This window comes from Festucalex cinctus, chromosome 3, assembly GCF_051991245.1.
Source record: "Festucalex cinctus isolate MCC-2025b chromosome 3, RoL_Fcin_1.0, whole genome shotgun sequence".
In the NCBI taxonomy this organism is placed as follows: domain Eukaryota; kingdom Metazoa; phylum Chordata; class Actinopteri; order Syngnathiformes; family Syngnathidae; genus Festucalex; species Festucalex cinctus.
In genome coordinates this window covers 24,288,673-24,306,263 of record NC_135413.1, presented here as the reverse complement: position 1 = coordinate 24,306,263, position 17,591 = coordinate 24,288,673, and the positions used below count along the sequence as shown (strand labels likewise).

The 17,591-nt window shown below is 40.3% G+C and overlaps 3 protein-coding genes across 3 annotated transcripts; 2 read left to right on the top strand and 1 right to left on the bottom strand.

Annotated features, from left to right (window-relative positions):
* Window positions 1-1,435: 1,435 nt before the first annotated feature.
* znf592 (zinc finger protein 592) lies at window positions 1,436-8,894 on the top strand. Its single transcript, XM_077516929.1, has 9 exons — window positions 1,436-1,580; window positions 1,976-4,037; window positions 5,326-5,504; window positions 5,665-5,838; window positions 5,928-6,087; window positions 6,295-6,540; window positions 7,911-8,023; window positions 8,170-8,311; window positions 8,378-8,894. The coding sequence occupies exons 2-9, from the start codon at window positions 1,995-1,997 to the stop codon at window positions 8,747-8,749; spliced, it is 3,429 nt and encodes a 1,142-aa protein (XP_077373055.1). The 5' UTR covers window positions 1,436-1,580; window positions 1,976-1,994; the 3' UTR covers window positions 8,750-8,894.
* Window positions 8,895-11,628: 2,734 nt separating this feature from the next.
* Window positions 11,629-15,088, top strand: kti12 (KTI12 chromatin associated homolog). The gene is made up of 9 exons (XM_077516933.1): window positions 11,629-11,838; window positions 12,343-12,394; window positions 12,471-12,523; window positions 12,675-12,730; window positions 12,815-12,894; window positions 12,984-13,143; window positions 13,230-13,292; window positions 14,370-14,440; window positions 14,900-15,088. The coding sequence occupies exons 1-9, from the start codon at window positions 11,688-11,690 to the stop codon at window positions 15,039-15,041; spliced, it is 828 nt and encodes a 275-aa protein (XP_077373059.1). The 5' UTR covers window positions 11,629-11,687; the 3' UTR covers window positions 15,042-15,088.
* A 1,485-nt stretch (window positions 15,089-16,573) lies between these two features.
* Window positions 16,574-17,566, bottom strand: ch25hl1.1 (cholesterol 25-hydroxylase like 1, tandem duplicate 1). Its single transcript, XM_077516934.1, has one exon. The coding sequence runs from the start codon at window positions 17,406-17,408 to the stop codon at window positions 16,590-16,592; it is 819 nt and encodes a 272-aa protein (XP_077373060.1). The 5' UTR covers window positions 17,409-17,566; the 3' UTR covers window positions 16,574-16,589.
* Window positions 17,567-17,591: the final 25 nt, after the last annotated feature.

The window sequence follows — 17,591 nt, the reverse complement described above, 5'->3', positions numbered from 1 at the left end:
AAACACACAGTAAAAGATCTTCGGGCAAGAATTGTGTCACATGTGAAAATGTCAAAATTGTATACCAGTGAATCTTGCATTTTAACAATACAGTAACATTATAGTGTATAACACAAAGAGAACCATAAACATCATTAAACGCTCTTGACTTGTTTGTTTTTTTGGAATGTCAGCAATGTCAATGGCTCAGTGTGCCCCACTGCATGTTGCGTTCTTCAAAAATATTAATTTAAGGATGATTATAAAGAAGAAACGCAGGAATATAAGACAAGCCATATAAGTTTTATACTAAGGGTTGAAAGACTAGAGGGTACGGGGGTGGGGGGTTTAGCAAAAAATATTTTGTTGTTGACACATTTTGTCTATCCCATGTTTGTTTATTTATTTATTTACTTTTCTTGATTTCTAAAACAAATCATTTTCACCTGCATTATAAGATCCATCCATCCATTTTCCGAACCGCTTGCTCCTCACAAGGATCGTGGGGTTTGACTATAACTTGAGAATATATTTTCTGATTTGAAAGTCTTCCAAGTGTTTATAACATAATAAAAACATTAAACTATATAATCAGATATCATCCACAGCAATCACCTCCATTAGATGTAATACAGTGGAATCTGGACTGATATCTAAAACAGGGATGATCCATGATTGCTTTTAATGGCTGAACTTTGCTCATCTCCTTCCTGCAAGTGTCCCACCCAAAACGACATGTAGCCTCTTGTAAAGCGGTGCTCGTCCATGGTCCAGAAGGATTGGTGAAGATGCATCACTGTGAGGGTATTATGGTTCAAAACCTGGTAGGTTTTAGGTTATCGCTATAAAATGATATTGCTATGCAACGATTTACAGGTATAGATAACTATCAATAAATAAACAACTGTTTATACACATGTGTGCATATAGGAAGGAACTAGCACGAGAACTGCTTAATAAACATGTTTCGTGTTTTAAATTGAAATGAACCTTTCTCTAATATTTTAAATTATTGAAATGCAACTCTGCGATTGGCTGGCAACCAGTCCAGGGTGTACACCGCCTCCTGCCCAAAGCCGGCTGAGATAGGCTCCAGCGCCCCCCGAGACCCTTTTGAGGAATAAGCGGTCAGGAAAATGGATGGATGGATGGATGGATGGATGAAATGCAACTTTTTTTTGTTGAATTCTTAGGACCTACTGCAACTCTATTTTAATGCCAGTCATGGTGGTACGTGGAGAAGAAAATACCTGACGAAAATTATCCCAATTTTAAAATGGACAATTCACACCTAGCTCCGTGTGCCACACCTAGCTCCGTGTGCCACATGAAAACATGAGTAGTTTGTATATAATATAAAGGAAACACTTTCATGGATAAGAGTGATGGCGCCGCCTCTAGCCTTAGCCTGCAAGACCTACCTCGGGGAAAATACAACCTCCTCGAGGGGGGGGGGGGAAGAAGCCCAAGTTGTCGTTAGCTAGGCTAGCCACTTAGCTTTGCTACAACCTAGTACACGTTGGCTAACGTGGTCTAAATGCAAGACTCCATCAGGATGTCCAAGTAGTGTAAAGTACTGTTTAGTATACCCGGGTCAAATGGTAAGCTGTCTCATCGTTTGCTCGTTGTGTTTTACGCGGCTAGCCTCGTGCTAACGTGCTTACTCGCATCCCTAGTGTAGCGACGCGGCTAAGTTAGCTTATCGACTAACTGCTAACGTCAAAACATTGTATGTGTTTCATACGGACATTCGTGCAGTGTAATATTAAACAACGATTTGAAAGTATTGGATGTATGAAATGTCAATTTTTGTTTGTGACTACAATGTATATATAATTTTAGTAGTCCTTCAATGTAGCTTGTTAGCAAGATAGCAAAGCTAATGTCGCTCGAGTTAAAAAGAAATCTCTATATTAATATTAGTCAAACTTTCACCTGCTGTGTGCAACTTTAGTTAGTGTGCTGGATTCATTGCATTCATTATTTGTCTATGCAGGTTTGCGAGTCGTGCAGACATGGGTGACATGAAAACCCCGGATTTTGATGATCTTCTGGCTGCATTTGACATCCCAGATGCCACTGGGTTGGATGCCAAAGAGCCCATCCAGGATGGGAATGATGAAGCACATCTAAAACACCCAGGAGTACCTGCCAGCGACAGTTTACGGAGTAATCCAGCAGTCCCTACAGCGGATGTTCCTGCTGTGAGTGTGATTGTGAAAAACACACATCACCAGGAGCCGTTGGAAGGTTTTGGAAATGGGCTCCACTCGGGACCAGCTTTGCAAAATGGATTTAATGGACAGGGATCTGGTGAGGCAGCAACCAATGTTTTCAGTAAATCATTTGTCTCTGCTCTGAATGGGGAATTTTCAAGTGAGTTTCTTGGAAAGGCACCAATTCAACACAAACCTGATGCAACGCCACTTTATTCCCCGGCACACTCTCACTCCAGTCCCATTTCCAGTCCTGAGCGTGATGACAGGAGAGAAAATGCGCATCCCAAGCAAGAGAGATCGTGTTTCCCGGAAGAATCCGATTTGCTGGAACCCTCAACAGCAGACAATCCACAAAAGATGGAGCTATGCATTTTCGATGAGCTCCAGAAGGACAACGAGTCGCCTGGGAGAAGAACTGAGGAGCTGTCTGACAACACTGTCAGTAATCAAATGACAAGAGTGCACAGTGGCCTTCCTAATCTGACCAGTAACAAGACCTTAAGTGAGACTATCTGCAATTTGGGAACCTGCGTGGATTGCCCTGACTCATTTTCTCAAATAAAGCCATACACTTCTAAAGTGCCATCTTGCCTTGAGGCTCTGGTAGCTCTCAATACTAGAAAGGACCCCAGTGAACAAACAAAGAGTCCCAGAGAGTCTCCAACAATGCACAGCGACTGCATGAAATACAGCCCCAAGGTGCCCATATCCCCCCGTAGTCCCATGAGCCCACTCGAAGCGGTTAAGCGCCTCATGAAGCCGCCAGACAGCCCCGTGAGCATCTGCAGCGACAGCAGTGGCAGGCCTGGTGGATCTCCCCCGGTCATACCCAAGGTCCGAATAAAGACCATCAAAACCACCAGTGGGCAGGTAAAGCGCACCGTGACCAGTGTGCTGCCCGATTCCGAAACGGACGACGCCCATTCAGCTTACGAGTCGTCGCCATCGCAGAGTTTGTTGAGTGAGGATGGATCGTATTCCCCCAAAGTCTTGAACAGCAAATCGGAGGAAAACTCTAAGACAGTATTCCAGAACTTACCTGTCAGAAGATCAGCTGCACCTCGGGCACATACGCAAAAGAAAATATCTTCTCCGAAAGGACATGCAGGAAGCGCTAGCTTCCTCCCCAAAGCAGCACACCTTGCCAGTCTGAACCTAGTCCCTCACAGCGTCGCCGCCTCTGTGACCGCCCGCTCCGCCTCGCATCAATCCAGCCAGCACGCACTCTCCTCAACTGTGTGCAGCACCGTCCCATTGGTGCATCAGGTCAAAACTTGGCCACGAACGTCCGTCCCGAACACAGCGGCGGGCACCCTTAATCGTCTGCTGAACAAGACCAATCCCGTGCCGACGTACGTGCCCGACCTGAACCCCCCACCCGAAAGCGACATCCGCCTGCCGGCACGAGGCTACCGCTGCCTCGAGTGCGGCGACTCGTTCGGGGTCGAGCGTAGCCTCGCATTCCATTACAGCCGGAGGAGCGTCCACATCGAGGTGGGATGCACGCACTGCGCCAAGACCATGGTGTTCTTCAACAAGTGCGCCTTGCTGGCGCACGCCAGGGAGCACAAGAAAAACGGCGCGGTGATGCAGTGCACACAGCTCCACATGAAACCCATCGCCGAGGCACACATGTTCGTACCTCTCAGTACGGAGCCGCCCAAAACGGACTCTCGTGCCACATCGTCACGCTCGCTTAAAAGTCAGCCCGTCATGGCCCTCTATCCGGACAACGTCACCCACCACAAATTGTGGTGCTTGGAGTGCAACAAGCAGATGTCGGACAACCGAGCACTCGCTGGCCATTATCAGTCTATGTCGGAGGATAAGCAAGGATTGGTGGGTAGACTCTTTATGCAATATGAAGTTTTAAAGAGGAAGTCAACCCCTTCCAAAATTTCTTGACAATAACACGTGCTATGTAGCCCCACTAGTCTAAATACAGTATTCTTGTTAATATTGCATTAGTGGAATATGAGTTCAGCAGCAAAATCCAACAGTTTTTATCAATATCAGATGGCGGCCATTTTGCCACTTGCTGTCAAGTGAAAATGACATCACAGATGCTCAAGTCTCAGGTAACAACCAATCACAGCTGAGCGTCAGAAAACAGGTGAGCTGTGATTGATCAGTGTCTGAGACCTGAGCAACTGTGATGCCGTCTTCAGTCGACAGCAAGTGGCAAAATGGCCACCCCCTGAGATGGTTAAAAACGGGAGGATTTTGCTGCGTAACTCATATTCCACAAATGTAATATTAACCAGAATGTCATGTTCAGACTAGTGAGCTCGCATATAACATATCATTGTCAAGAAATGTTTAACATTAAAGGCAAATGAATCCCATGTATCAGTTTTAAGCAAATCTTATAAACAAAACATGTTAGTACCGTTAGAGAGTAATGAAATGCACTTTTATTTATTTTATTTATTTTTTATTTTTATTTATTTTAATCACTCACTCACTCAGTCACTCACTCGCTCACACACACAAGCTTACATCATGTAAGCCACACATGGCCACCCAGGCGGAGAAGTGAACCCACGCCAACCGGCAAGTGATGGTTCCACTCCTCCACCTGGAGCCCCCAAAAATGCACTTTTCATGAAATAATTTTGACGGGTGTGACGTCACTTCCGGTCTAAGTCCCGCCCCCTACACCCAAATTTGGACTTCCTATGACGTAATACTTCTGGTGGCTGAGGACATGTCCTTTTTGACCCCGCCCTCTACACCCATATTTGGACTGCCTATGACATAATACTTCCGGTGGCTGAGGACATGTCCTGTTTGACCCGCCCCACTACACCCATATTTGGACTTCCTATGACATAATACTTCCGGTGGCTGAGGACATGTCCTGTTTGACCCCACCTCCTACACCCATATTTGGACTTCCTATGACGTAATACTTCCTGTGGCTGAGGACATGTCCGGACATGTAAAAGCAAGGACCCTGTGTATTTGTATTCATTGAAGAGACTCCACTCATTTATGCTCCAATGTATTTATTTCTTACTACAGCCTGTTTACATTAGCCTAGTTTAAAATTAAATGTTTTTTTGTTTGTTTGTTTTTTACTGAATTTTCATATCCTACTTTCTCCCTCTCCCATGTCTTCCAACAGGTTTGCAGGCTTTGCTCCATGTTGCTCCCCAACAAGTGCAGCTTGAAAGCCCACCAGCGCATCCACGCACTCAAACCCCCTTATTGCTGCCCCGAGTGCGGCGCCCTGGGCCTCTCTGCTGACATTCAGAAGCATGTCAGGGAAAACTGTCTCCACTACGCACGCAAAGCCTGGTACAAGTAAGTTAGCGTGAGAAGCGGGACGAGTGTTTGTGCCTTGCCGGACACGAGACCTGCATTAGATGAGTTTTGGGCCAAAATTGGCTGCTTTTTGTTAACCTGTTCACGGATGGCTCCACCCTGACCCCAGTTTCACCCTGACAACTTTCTCTCCCTGCAGGTGTCTTCACTGTGAAGTGGTTTTCAAGACCCTTCTAGGACAAAAGTCACACATTGAGGAGAAACACTGCGAGGTTCTCTACAAGTGCTCCGCCTGCCCCGTGGCCTTCAAAACCTCAGACAACTATGAAGCGCATTTAAAGAATAAACATAGTGCTATCAAAATACCTCCTCAGTAAGTTGCACCCTTGTGACCACATCATTATAAGCTCTATTGTGTCCTTTTCCAATTCTTCAAGTTTGATGAGTATGTCTGTTTCACAGGTTCAGCTTCAAGTGCTCATGCGGTGACATTTTCCAGAAGAAGTGGTTACTTTTCCAGCATTTTCATCAGGACGCCAACAAGCGTCTCTCCTGCGTGTTTAAGTGTCCGGAATGCAACTCGGTCTTTTCTCAAAAGCAGCTGTTGATGCAACATTTCAAGGTAAACCTTGATTGTTTCAACAAAGTCACTGCTTGTGTCTTTGTGAGTGTAAAATATGCCTGGCTGGGAGGAATGTTTTTGGAATGTCATGCGGGGGTTAGCTGACATTTGAATCCTTCGGGGAAAAAAATGATGAAACAACATTAAAATGCTGATGATTTCTGCAGTTTAAGTAAAATGCTGTGTTTGTATTTTCTGTTTCTGTAGAGTGTACATGGAGGAGAGACGAGACCAGACATGGAGATGAACAGTAAACCAACAAACAATAGTGGTTTTCACCAGGAGCCCAGTCCCATCCACACCCCAGTGATAGGCAAAGAAGCTCCCCGAAAAAAGCCAGAGAAAGACGTCAGTCCTCGGGTGAAGTCGTCTGGATGGACGTGTGGCGAGTGTCTTCAGTGTTTCCCTGAGCGAGATCTTTACATTTCCCACTTGAAGTCCAAGCATGGGAAGGTGAGGAATGATTTGCATTCATTCACTTTTTGGATACACGGCATGTGTTTTTTTTTAACTGACATTCACATGAGAAAATTGTATCCACTTCGTCAGTTTTGCTTAACTTTATACATTTTAGCTTAATGCTAACAAATAATGTGGAATGCCATAGCAAGCTAATTGAAATTAGCATGGGTGTTATGGTAGCTATAAAGCTTCAGACCACTATATTTTTCAGATGGAGCAGTAACACACAATACTCACAGGCATATATTGTATATACTCTGTGGGGAAAATGTAAACTATTACTGGGGACCAGGGTTATTATAGTTTTGGAATTTTTCATTTTAGTTAGTTTTTATTTCGTTTTGAGTTTTTTTATTTTTTTATTTGGTTAGTTTAATTAGTTTTCAGGGTGGTTCTTTTAGTTTTTATAAATTGTAGTTCTTTAATAATTGCTTAGTTTTAATTAGTATCAGTATTAGTTTTACTTTTTATTTTTTATATGTGTATTACTTGTGCGCAATATTTTAAAAAGCACCATGGGAGCGACGTCATCTGAAGGTGCTTTTCTATTGGCTTCTGCTAGATGACGTCACTTCTATGTGACACTTTAAAACGTCATTATTCCGGTTTATATAAAAATAAATCGACTAAAAATCACATTTAAAATCATCCCCAAAGGCTCATGCATTAAATTAATTACCAAAAATTAAAACAAAGGACATTTTTTTTCCTATAATTATGGTTAGTTTTAGTTTTGTAAACATAAAATGTAGTTTCAGTTTTTGTTTTTTTAAAAAGCATTATCATTTTTATTGTATTTCGAAAAAGAATTTTTTTTTTAATTTTAATTTGTTTTTTTGTTTTTTTTTGTTAGTTTTACTAAACTAAAATAACCTTGCTGGGGACCTTCTCTGCCTCTTCTCCATGCCCTAATTACGCTGAGTCTCTTGCTGCCTGCCATGTAGCAGAATCTGTAATAAATAATAATAATAACAAATACTGTCTTTAAAAATTTGCAATTTTGTGGGAGAACACTGCATGATTTTGCAATCATGCTAATCTATAAAAAATGTCTTTTGGGGGATACATGTTCGTGACCTTGCTTGTACAGTATGGTTATAAAAAGCTTCAACAGCTGTTTTGTTTTAATGACGTGTTAAAGTAAATAGTCAGCATTTCCCGGTTAGACGACTATAAAATCATGATCTAATCTTCCTGCTCAAACACGTAATATTTATTAGGACTGGTTAATAACTTAAACAGATACTGCATGTGGTTGTGCACAAGCAATAAAATCATGTATAATCACAACCCTCAGTAGTACTGCCATATAGTGTTCATGAGTGATATTTAAATATTCACTCCAAGTTTCCTGTCCTCAGTCGTTAAAGCGCTACCCCTGCCGACAGTGCGAGCAGTCGTTCAACTCCACGACAAGCCTAAGAAGACACATTCGCGCTCACCACGATGGCAAGAAGAAAATGTACACTTGTTGGTAAGATAAGTTTAAAGATTTATTTAGTGTACAGTGGGACCATTTTAGGACTATTTTCCTCTAAACGTATATGACTTAAGAAGTGACAGGATGTTCCACTGTATTTGATCGTATTAAAGTTAACCATCTTAATAAAATGTCTTAAGGTATTGCACAGACAGAAAGACGACATTTACCAGCAGCGTTATGATGAAGAACCACATCAGTCTAATGCATGGAATCAAAAATCCTGACCTTAGCCAAATGCAGAAAACCTCCATCCAGGAATGCAAAAACGTTCTGGGCAAGGTAACAATATTTTTATGCAATAACTGTGTGCATGAATATCACGATTAAGACATCTTTCCATCTCAGGTTTCTGAACCGCCAACCGCAGGCATGGACGAAGGTCAGGACGTGGCAAATTCCCTGGAGGTTCTTCCGGCGAAACGGCCGAAAACACGTTACCAGTGCTCCAAGTGCAGATTCATCACGGACAACAACGTCCAGTTCCAGGATCACATAGTTCTTCATAAAAGCGCCGAAAATACTCCCCAGTGCCTTTACTGCGGCCTGTGCTTCACATCGCCGCTGTCCCTCAACAGACACCGGATCATCGTTCACAAGATTAAAAATCCCGAGGAAAAGGAAGAGGCAGCGACGGCGAGAGACCGGCGGCCCAAAACTGAGCCCTCGCACACGGCGGACAGGGACTCTCCTTCGAATCTCACTCAAACATCAGGATAGTGACTTCAACGTCCACACATCTGTTAAGCTGCGTTCCTCCTGGAACTACCACTTGCTGCTCAATGCTACGCGTGGTCACACTTTATTTTTTTTATTATTATTTTTTTTAACAGAGACACTGCAGCACATTGAAACAAAGGTCTAACGAGAAAACAGTTATATATATATATATATATATATATATATATATATATATATATATATATATATATATATATATATATATATATATATATATATATATATATATTAGATGACCAACTGATAAGCTTGGTTCCATAGACTTTTATTTAACTTTGCATGCTAGCAATTCTTGTGCCTGTCCAATTGTGGCACACATATTTTAGCGGAAGTTTTTTTTTTTTTTTTTTTTTTTTTTTTTTAACATTTCATATGATAACAACATGGATAAGCTTATGCTTTTTTTTGCTTAAATCTTAGTATTAATGCCACCAAATCTCTTCCGAATGGCATTTGGGCGCTATTTTTTTTTAATACACATTTCATTTAAAAGCAGTACTAATAACCTCAAACCAATGCTTAAGCCTTACAAAAGTTGGGCTGACGGAATAAGAAAGATGTTTCACTATATGAGCATTATATGCTTTTTATTTTATTTTTTTATGAATGCTTGTAAAGAGCAAGTAGAGAAGGTTGATGAATGTGAGGTTAGCAGTATTTAAAATAGGTCTGACTGCCGCAAAATGAGTTTTGGAGGCATGTGAGTTCTGTTATGTCAAAATCAAGGTACTTTAATCAAGATCACGATCAGACATGGCGTATTGTGACTGGAAAAAATCATATCACAAAGCAAATGAGGGACTCCTCGCTATGACTGTTTTGTGTTGAAAGTGTGACATTAACTACCTCTTTGGTAAATGGCAGTGATTGTTAAATGTGCAGAGGAGTCACAGATAATCTCAGTGCGATGCAGAATGTGTATTATCCCAAGATATTGAATTTTATAAATTGATTTTGGGAACCATATTGGGACTACTAAGTCATATTGACTAGCGAACCTTTCTGTTATGTAAGTGATACACGAGTTCTTAATTTTCTACTTTCTCTCTGCATCCTTAAATGGCAGCATGCAGCTGACATGCATGTTTGTCCTTTTGTGCTTGTTGAAGGATATATTTTTTACTTTTGATATCCTGTATAGTGACGACTTATATACCTGCCTTAAGAGCATTTCTAAAGATATAACATTGTTTACCCAAAACACAAATAAATTAGTGCATTTAATTATATTTATGTTATGCTTTTTTTGGGTGGTTTACTTGGAATGCAAACACTCTAATGAGCACTATTTGGCCCTTGAAGTAACGACAGAATATTTGACGTTGACGCAGCTTTTGTATTGGATTGCAAGACACCAATAAGCAAACCACCAGAGCGGTGACTTCATGTCATTAGAATACTAAGCCCATCCTTTCTCACTATAACTGCCCATCTCCAGCCTGGAGAGCAAAAGCCAAGGCATTTTAATTGAATAGCAATTTCACACTTAAGAGGAATGAGAAGCAAGTCTGTTTGGGGAGCTGGACTCCTATTTTGTGTCATCCTTGTATCATATGTCGCCATGTATGATACAAGGACTCTTCGTTCAAATCAGATGAGAAGCAAAGATGTGAGGATGAAGATACTACGTTTAGGAGGAATGTGGGCAACAGGTAAGAGAAGTCACTTTGTCTTAAGCTTAGAACACATGCATTTTATTTTTTTCAGATTACATGGTCTGCTTGTGTTGATTTAGGTCATTTTATGGGCAAGAAAAGTGTTGCGGACAGTTCCCCAGTGGAGTCTTCCATCGGGGGCATGAAGGTCGCCAACGGCGCAGATAACAATCACGACACCATGAAATCCCTGCCGACCATCTTCATAATCAAACCCAAAATTGGTCACAACACATGTCAGTTAAATATGTTGTTAGAGTCACGTTAAATTGCTATTCTTAACTCCAGTAAACTATATGTGAGCTTGATGACAGGATGGACATCTTTGGGGCTAATCATTATTAAATGTGCTAATGATGGACTTTCACGTCACAAATTAACTCAAATAGCAACCTGACTGTTTACTATGTTTAACATATAGGCCTACATTGCAAATTTCTGAAATTGTTTTTTAATCAATTGATATTTCACTATGCTTGAGTAGACATGTTCCGCTTCACCACATCCGACCCAACACATAATGATGAACATTACAAAACGTAAATGTAAATATTTTTCGAAACCAATTTATATAATGCAGGAAACGTATTTTAGAAGATTTATGATCGCACTAGTGCAGCATGTGCGCAACAGTGCAAATGTTTGGCCACTTACAATGCGAACTTGAGATGAATGAACTAATTATGAAGAGGAACTTTATAGTGATAATGCCACATTATAGTGGTTGTCATGATTGTTTGCGCCTCAGTTATGTTTATTGCTTCCAGATGAGGAGGAACGACCTGCTAAGGAACACGTCGGCCAACATTCAGTCCCACATATTTATTGCTTTTAATGTTTTATGTTAGCCTATGTTTGTTTTGTTGTGTTTCTGTAAAGCGCTTTGTGACAGCTAAGGCTGTTTGAAAGCGCTGTATAAATAAAGATGACTTCTTTGCTACCAATTATAGGATTATCATTATGTAATGCAACTTCAATAAATAACTCAATACGTTGGTCTATTTACTGTATTATTTGGGAAAATTAGTAATATGGTTACAATTTATTTTACAATTTTCATCATTTTTTTTTTTTAATAATGCATTAATTAAATTAATTCAAATAGTATACATTTGTTTGATTTTTGTCCGGATTTTTCTTTCGCGCCCCCTAATGGTAAGAACAAACAAAAACAGTTTATCATCACATCCGGGTCACAGTGGAAACATGACAACACTCCTTTTTTTAGTGTAGCTGTTTCAACAATAAAATAGTCACAAGTCATGCCTTTAATAGTTATGTGTGGTTATCCATGCAGTGGTAAAACGCGGAGGGCAGAAGAATTAAAAGCGTATTTCGAAAAAAATACCGACAGAAAGGTTCACGTTGTGGGAGACACGCAACTGGCAGCTGAGAAAAACGCTGTGTATGCAGGCAAGTTAAGCTAGCCGCAGCTAACCATCACCGACCGCAAGAATATGTTTAGCAGAAAAATGCTATAATAAAGTTTGTTTTCGGTCATTAGTGTAGCCGTTGGTTAAGTAAATGGTTTCGTAAGATTATGCGAGGTTTTAGTTTTCTCTGCAAACGTTGACGCTGTTTATATGGATAGGGAAACTATTGAATTGGCGTTATTTTGAATTGAGTCACGGTGCGCTTCACTGGCCAGTCCATTAGGTGCACGAGCACCGCCCATACGCTTAAAAAAATGTAATGACAACTTTAAATTCTGATTGACACTTAAAATAAGTTGTTTAACAATATTTTGAATGTGTTAGTGTAAAAAAAGAGAAAAATTCCACTGCACATTTTTTTTATAGCTTTATATTTTACATTTATGTCCTGAAAAAAAGAGACGTAACACGTTTGTGAAAGTACCTACAAAACGTAATACAAATACATTTGTTTGCAGTGCATAAGTGTGTTTTTTTGTTTTAGATTCTCAAAAGGAAAAACAGGTCAGAGCTGCACTGAAAGCTGAAGTGGAGAGGTTGGTGTGCATGTAGACTTTTTATTTTTTTGTTCTATTGTCTCTGTGCTTTTTAACCTGTGCTTTTATTTTTCAGGAAAGTCAACAAAGACGACATTGTTATATTGGATTCCTTAAACTACATTAAAGGTAATGGCAATGGCTGGATAATATGGTCTTAAAATAAAATCTTTAAAAAAAACAAAAAAAAAACAAAAAAACAAGTGAACTTGAATAATCTCTCAGCCCTACACAAAAGTGACCTTTCCTTTGTAAACCTTTCCACTTTTATATGTTGCAGGCTACCGCTATGAGCTTTTCTGTCTCATAAAACATGCACAGACACCACACTGCCTGGTAAGTGCAATTAAATGTCAGATTGGAAATACAACAACATTGCAAGATGAAAAGTATATATATATATACTTTTTTTTTTTCAAGGTGTATTGTTTGACATCAGATGATGTGAGCTCAGCGTGGAACACCAGCAGAGATGCAGAGGAGCAGTATACACAAGAAATGTAAGTGAAAACATTTGCATATGCATGTGTCAAACATTTTAAAAGTAGAAGCATTACAAATATATCGGCATTTGTCCTGTCATCTGTAGCTTGGATGCATTAATTCTGCGATTTGAAGCGCCAGACTCCAGAAACCGGTGGGACAGTCCACTTTTCAACATCCTCCAAGATGACATGCTTCCATTTGAAGCCATCGCCGACGCAATCTTCAAAAGGAAAGCACCGCCACCCAACCAGTCCACTCAAAATGTAAGCACACATTAAGCGAAATATATATATATAAAAATACATTGATGTGTTGAGTTCAGTTATGTTGTCTGTCTGTGTCTTTGCAGCAACCACTCTCATCTGCAAACTTCCTGTACGAGTTAGACAAGACCACACAGGACGTGTTAATGGTAAGTTTGGGGAATTTCTGCTCTCTAAATCCATGTGAATGGCTCAGCCTAACTTGGTGTTGACCACACACATAAGAATTTTGTGATTGCAAATATTGAACAGGTTTAACATTTCCGATCATCGGCGCCGACCATTTTCCAAGCACATTGGTGAGCGAAAGTCACAATTAAATAATCCACACCGTAGGGTTCAGGTTAATTTTTCATATGTGTCAAAAAAAAAAGAAAAGAAAAGCTGCTTAGTCATTAGTTAACCTTTGTGACTAACACAATTTTTTTTTGTTACATTGTACTTACTACTACTGTTCAATTTGTTTTCTCTTGTTTTGCATCCACACAGAACGGGCTTGATTACCACAATAGTTTAAGCACAGGTCCACAACTGCGGGGGACTAGTTAATTAATATAATTAGTAACAGCTAGCATGCCAATGTGGTGGGGTGGAGAGAGAGGGAAAAAAAACAAGCAGCCATATTAAGTGTGACAGGTGGAAAGCTCAATTGAGTTCCCATGGTGCACTGTGGCTAGTTCCTAATTGCTTGTGCTTGTGTTTTACAACAGAGACGCTAAATGATCCACTTAGCATTCCACTGTAACAGAATCATTGACTGATGATAGTTAATGTCAGTAATTTAAAGGTGGCACTCTCACAGTGAGTAGTCGAATCATAAAAGGCTCCCTGTACATTAAAGCACGTTTTGCTGTTTTTTTTTTGTGGTTTTTTACATTAACTATTTTTCTAAAGAAAATAATTAGCCTTGCTGTGAACTCTGCATAGCAACAAGTGTCAAATAATACCGGTAAGTGTTGTGAAATTTTAAAATTCATCACAACTTTTTTGTCAAAGGTACGACAAATAATACACAATACTTGATTTAATTTAAAAATTATATAAATGAGGATCTAAAATAAAATTAATAAGTCATAACATAAGAAAATGATTGATAATATATTTAATAATTTAGAAAAAAAGAAGCTAATTGTAGTGCCTACTTTACTATCTTAATATTAGCTTGCCATTTACCCACTTTCGTTGTATTGTTATCACTAATGATTGTGACTTTCGTCCCTTTTTAGGCCATTTTTAATGCACAAAAGACAAGTGTTCCTGGAGATCGCATTTCAGTTCCAGGAGCGACAGAGAAAATATCCTTTCCCCCCCCTAAACAACTCAGATAAACATATGTCAGGCGCAATTTAATTTGAGAGCAGGGCAGGCCACACAATACAGCTTTTTGTTGACTCATCAAGTTCCGCCTCCCATGGGAGAGACGTTGTTGGTTATCAGCTGGCTTGTCTTGAAGGCTCCACGAATGAATAGGAATCGATTTAAAGCAGCACAATGAAAGGCACCTCAATTGATCACAGCTGTTGTTATACGGTGAGCCATGCATAGAGCAAATTATACAGTTGAGTGGATTTTATTGACAGGTAGAAAAGTGAGGTCATAAAATGTCAACGATCACATTTGCTTCTGCATGACAATGTTTGATTTAAATGAAAGCCAAGGCCAGCTAAATGCCTATCCACTCAAGTTTGGAGATGGCTGGATAAAAAAACATCAGGTCATGGCATAATCTGCAAGTCCTTAACCCGATGTCAAACATGGAGCTGAAAAGGAGCGTCAACATGGCCGAGCTGCGCAAATTCCGCCGCCAGTTCATCAGCTACAGCAAGATGCACCCAACAGAGAACACGGGTCAGATTTCCAACATGTTTGTACAGTATTTAAATAAGAGTCTCCATTGATGAATGTATATCACCGATTAAAATAGAAGTATGTTTTAAATTGGTAACATTGACTCAGCATTCTTTTAGAGACACTTTTAATTGCTGCTTGTTGTTATTTTGATGAATTCTGTAAGTTAGTCATGAGCATTTTGGCCAACTGAAAGTTCCCTTCAGCACTTGGATCAAGAACACAACCTCCTTAATTCTTTCTAATGGTGTTCTTGACCTGTACACAACCTTCGAAATCCTTTTTTTTTTTTTTTTTGCCCATTGTAAGAGAATCATGAATGATTTATTGGTTTGTAAAGATTTGGACTTATGTAAGAAGATCATGAGGAAAAAAACAGATTGCATGCTTACATTCTGTTAATATCTGCACTCCCCCCCCTTACTGGAATGAAGCATGAGTCAGCAAACGACAAGCACGTACGATGATGACTGCTCATGTTTGCTGTTAAATGCACAAACAAGCAGAAGCTTCAAGCAATGACTGATTTAAACTGTATAATTTGGGATCAGAGGCCAGATAATTAAAAAAAAAGGACAAACATGTCACTAATGCTATTCAAATGTGAAAGATGTGCAGTTTTCGTCTTTTGTAACTACTTAAAACTGGACTAGTTTTATTATAGAGAAAACATACACAATAAAAAGAGAATTTTTGAATCAAGTCTAAAAAGGGAATTGTGCAACTTAGTTGAATTGCTTCAAATGGTAATATGGAAATGAATTAAGTTCATCCATTTAATTAATTATGAGGTAATTAAGTTTAATCACTTGAGTTCATGGAACTTATATTAATTTTGGATTATAAACACGTCTGAATCACAAAATATATAACAGCCTGGCTGTTTTGCAGATTTTTTTTAGTACTATTTTTTTAGTGCTATTTCGCATGCATTGTTTTTATAATGTTTATTTTATTAAGTTATTAAGTTATCAAATGTATTAAGGTTTGAACATTGAGAAAATGTAAATGCCTCAATGAGAAACGTGTATGAACTGTGTGGTGGGGGGTTTTAGAGCCTTAAAACATTTATAATAAATGTAAAACATAATGCTAACTACTTTGCGTATTTCATTTATTGCGAGTATCTTTTGAAACCAAACCCCAGCGGAAAATGAGGTAACACTGTACTGTTAAGTGTAAGAAAAGGTCTACTTTGGCGCCATCTTCTGCCGCTTCAGAAAATTAATAAGGGATGCTATGTTTTTTGTTTTTGTTTTTTGATTTTATTTTAAATGAACGAATAGTACATTAAAAGGAACAAACTGATGCCTTGAGATATGGGTGAAATCAGTGATCCAACTTGAGTTTTTTGAGTTATGAGCCATCATTTGGATGATTTTTTTTCCCTTGACTTGCGAGCAAAGGTTTGCGATAGGAAATGTTATATGGTGGCAATGAACTCCATTCCGCTCAATTTATAACAAGCAGCTGCTTAACTTTATTGCAAAAAAAAAAAAAAAGACTAATATTAACTGCAGCTAACTGTCTTCATGAGTCAGACTATTAACGCACAAATGCTTACAATAAGCAATGAAACACATTTACATGATGTCGGTTTATTTCCTGAGTGGCACAGCAGTCCCAAAGATTTTGTCCCAGTGGCTAAAAAAGGGAGCATAGTTGCTGTTGGGCCTCTGATGGTGCATGTCATGAGCAGGCGCTCCCCCCAACAAGCCGAAAGGCACGAGCCGATTGAGGCCCCACGGTAGGTCATAGCCAACGTGGTCCTCCACAGACATCCAGATACTAAGCACCGTGATACACCAAGTGGTCAGCGGGTGACACTTGAGCAGAACGGGGTCCTGATTGCTCCAGAGTCCCACCGTCATCAGTTCCGGGATGCTGAGCTGCTCGGTGGACCAGGAGAAGGGGGCGGCGTATTCGTGGTGAATGGCGTGGACGCAACGGTACAGCTGCACGTGCTTGTGGTGGACGACGTGCCAGATGTAGTACTGGGTGTCAAAGACGAGAAGAAGAGCCAAGCCGTCGACGAATACCTCTCGGAGCGCGGGAGCTTCTTGAGGCATCGCAGGTGGAGGTAAGACGAACATGCTGACCACCACACTTGGCAGGATGAAGAAAACGTGATTACAAAGGGCCATCCGGAAGCTCCTCGCCATCATCCCGAGCGTGGGCCGCCGTCCCGGCTGGATTTTGTACTGATGAAACGAAGGCACTCTTTCTCCCAGTAGGTCCATGACTGCGAAAGGCGCGCTGAAGAAGACGTAGCTGGAAAAAGCAAGCAGGACCAGGAATAAAGGAGATGAGACGAGAGGTCGGTGGTGCACGAGAAGATGGTTCCAGAGAGGCTTCAGGAGGCGATCGGAACGGTTAAAGGTGAGAGGACGCAGAGACACCTCACTGATGTTCAACATCTTGATGCAAGGCACTGCTGCTGCTGCTTCTGGAAAAATCCCTCTTTTAAGTGTGGAGTTTGGCTCAAGGGGCTTTCGTGTCAAAACTTGAGCCAAAAAGATTAACTAGGAAATAGCACAACACGCTAATGTGCTGCAAAACATGAACAGTAGTAATTGCACTCAACACTAGAGCACCTCAAC